The sequence below is a fragment of the Echinococcus granulosus genome (genome assembly GCF_000524195.1).
Source record: "Echinococcus granulosus chromosome Unknown EG_S00030, whole genome shotgun sequence".
Taxonomy (NCBI): domain Eukaryota; kingdom Metazoa; phylum Platyhelminthes; class Cestoda; order Cyclophyllidea; family Taeniidae; genus Echinococcus; species Echinococcus granulosus.
In genome coordinates this window covers 20,413-23,759 of record NW_020170410.1, presented here as the reverse complement: position 1 = coordinate 23,759, position 3,347 = coordinate 20,413, and the positions used below count along the sequence as shown (strand labels likewise).

At 42.2% G+C, this 3,347-nt stretch overlaps 1 protein-coding gene across 1 annotated transcript in view; it reads right to left on the bottom strand. All coding sequences in view use genetic code 11, as the record gives it.

Annotated features, from left to right (window-relative positions):
• Window positions 1-81: 81 nt before the first annotated feature.
• The window catches only part of EGR_04623 (hypothetical protein), a gene marked incomplete at both ends in the record, with an annotated part of 6,147 nt that continues 2,881 nt past the window's right edge, over window positions 82-3,347 (bottom strand). Inside the window, one exon of the mRNA XM_024493872.1 lies at window positions 82-447. Coding sequence (XP_024351625.1) covers window positions 82-447 — 366 coding nt within the window. The remainder of the gene's footprint in view (window positions 448-3,347) is intronic.

Genomic DNA, 3,347 nt, shown 5'->3' with positions numbered 1-3,347 from the left:
GAAATATAATGAGGACTTGGCTAGCTGTTCCCTCACAGAGGTCGCTTTTGAATGAATTTAACTTGATTTCCGTTAGACATCTCAACTATTAATCCAAATACTAAAGTTATCCGCAGTACTCTTCCACAAAGCACCCATGTAAGCCCAGAATGAATCCATATTTGACAAGGACTTTCTTTTAAATTTATATTCACCGGACATGACGATAGTGACACACAGTAATAAACTTCCACCAACTCCCAGTTGCTTGGTCCCTAGATGGTACAGTCGGATCTGAGTGACACGGAGGAGAAGAACCACTCGCGGTATCCTCCGTGGGATGTGACATTGCAACACCGCGGGCAAGATGGTCCATGCAATGTCAGAGAAGTGGCTAGAAGAGTGATGGAGTGTTGATAGACAATTTGGTAACTTGGGTACTGAAGATGCACCACAAGGCCAAAGTGACTAAAATGGTGAATGCTTTTGAAATGAAAGCTGCGATCGTGAATCCCTTTTAACCACAAGATGCGAACGGATGACTGGAAATGTCCTTTCTTCAATTAGTGGACTAAAACAGGCGCCTGGTTAGCTTTGGTCCCCAACAGTTGTCCTGGTTTCACTATTGATAAATAGCACGCTCATCCTTCCATACTGCAAGACTAAAAGGACTTGTTCTAAAACCCACCAGCCTTTGTTTGACCCAATGCCTACATAAGAATGAAAAGTTTTAACATTTTTAAATAGCGTAAATATTTGACGAAATAGTTTTCGTCCACTGCAGCGGTCATCATAGCTAGTATTGCCTTATAAGTGAGTTGCGGAAATTACATTTCAGTGCAATTAACTAAAAATAATTGTGAAATCTGATTACTGGAAAAGCATGACTATTCTAGGTGGAAATTGCGGTGTAGGCTCCTAGCGCATCTAAAGAACGAATTATGCTGCACAACTCCGTGGACTTCATCCAGCGTAGTGCATATATTCAAACAGTTTAGCTTAGAGTGGACAATTCTACAAGTTGGTAGACTGATTCATAGGCGATCACGGAATTGGCTTACCTAATGCAGGACGGATGAAAAAGGGACGTCTTTTTGCATTGGACGCACGGTTAGTGAAGTCCACGCCGCATAAATAGGGAATGGGAAAAATTTCATGACTTTGCACTACATGACTTTTGTACTGTGGATAAATGATTAACATTTGATTGACAAGTGTATTTAGCAATGTATTGACATCAGAACAGGACTTTACGTAAGATTGCTGCGTTTAAGATTCGTGACCAGCCACATTACATTTAAAAGTAGAATTAAACTCTATTTTTCGCATTCTTACCTAGAAATGCAACTCCTGACCCTTATTTTTAGACGTTTGCATGCAAATTAGTGCCCTCGACATGCCCATTCACAATGAATGCTTACTGCTTAATCCTCGACTGCACAAAACCTGCAGGTGCAGTTATCTAGAAAAGTGGATACGAGGGGAAGTAAATAAATCATCGTCATCTTAAAGAAGAAGCCTTGTTAAACGTGGATTTTCTAATTCTAAAAACAGGCACCTAGTATGAATGTGCATTATGGGCAAGAGGCGGGCAATCAAAGAGAACCTCTAGCGGATCAGGCGTCATCCGCCCCCACTGAAGAGGAGACCTGCCCCGAACACCCTCAACCGTGACATCCGCACACCTATATTCATTCATCGCTACCCAATAAAGTGTGTCCTCGTCAGGCTCGTTTGCTCGTTGCAAGGGTGTAAAAGGCTGAGATGGGAGAGGAAAACACCGAGCATACTACACTTGGATCTACCACTTTGTTGTAAGTCTAGTCGCTCAAGAGGGAAGTTTCATTGTTGATGCACTTCCTTTTCAGAAATGGATAGCAACCATAAATGAAAAACTTAACAAAACAAAAAAACGCTCCTCATGCAGCCAATTTAAAACAAAATGGTCAGTAGTTATTGTCGATGGGTACAGGTTACCGTTAGAGCTTCTCCAGTTTGTACTTCAATAAAGCAGTGCTAGCAAAAGCTATTCTAGAAGGAATAGCCTTGATATTAGTGAATACAGCATTGACTCAAATTTAGAGTGTGCTTATTGTTAAATGATGAACCTAAATCGCAGTGCAGGCATTGGTTAGCCGATTGTACTGCAGAGTTGACCTATGTGAGGTATCGTACGTCTTCTCAGCTTTGACGAGAACTTAGTATTGCTAGCTGGTGAATACCGAAAGAACGCAAATTGGAGAGTGCGCATATTTTTGTATGATGAACCTAAATCGTAGTGCAGACTGCGAGGATGTCGGTATATTGAGAGGAATTGAGGGAGTAGTAGCGAATGGAGATGTCAACTGTGCATTTCAACCATACTAAACAGCGAATTTCATGGCTTGTACTCCTCTTCACTTTGGATGTTTTGACATTCGAAGTGCATTCCTGTTTAAAGTTTCCTCATCTCTACAAATTCAGGTTTACGGTGGCAGTCCAGCTACATTTTAGTATGCAGGTGGTGAACTGCAATGCGTCATCTCTGAGTTGAAGATTTGGTTTTGGCTAAGTGGACACAATGGGCTTCTCCTCTGTGCTTTCATTGGGCATAATCCTCCCCTATGCTCTTCTGTAAGTTAGCGATGCATACTCTGGTCTGGTGTTATGTCTTCTTTCGTCTCAAGCGCAGTACGGGATCGTTGGATAAGTATGTGTGCACGCTTAGTGCCATGTTTGTGTGAAAAGTGTATTACGTTGTGGGCATGAATTGTAATTCCCAAAAAGGGCTAATATGGAGGCATAAAGTGCACCCAACTTCTTCGCATTTCGCCTTGTGCGACAATAAGTTAAAACCTTAGAGGTAGATTAATCACGGGTTTTGGTGTCGAATTAGTGCCCTAATATGCCTCCAAAAGGAAGACCATACTGCTCCAAAGAGCATCAAATTTTACAGGATACCAGCAACTAGCGTTTTTAAGTGGTACCCGTCGGTGGACTGCACAGGATCGGCAGTAAATGTGGAGCGACATTGACAATCACAATGACCTCACATGGGACTGACATGGTTATGGACGCAGAAGACATGAAGACAATGGAAGTTGTGTGAGTAGCCTAGGGAAGAATCGCTTAACTGACCTTGGTGACAGTTCCCATGCCGTGTTGCAGCACATGCTGCATTGCAGTCGGAGAGAGATGTCAGCTATACAAAATTTTTTATTCGGGCCTAGAGTCTCCCACTTCACGTTTCCACTAGCAACATGGTCCCTCAGCCATGTAAGTAGCCACCTAGCTCTCACTTTGTGTTAAATAAGGAGTAGATGCAATGCATCGTAGCATTGCCAACATAAGCTTCATTTTCTATCAATGCGAATATTAATTGTTAAGAA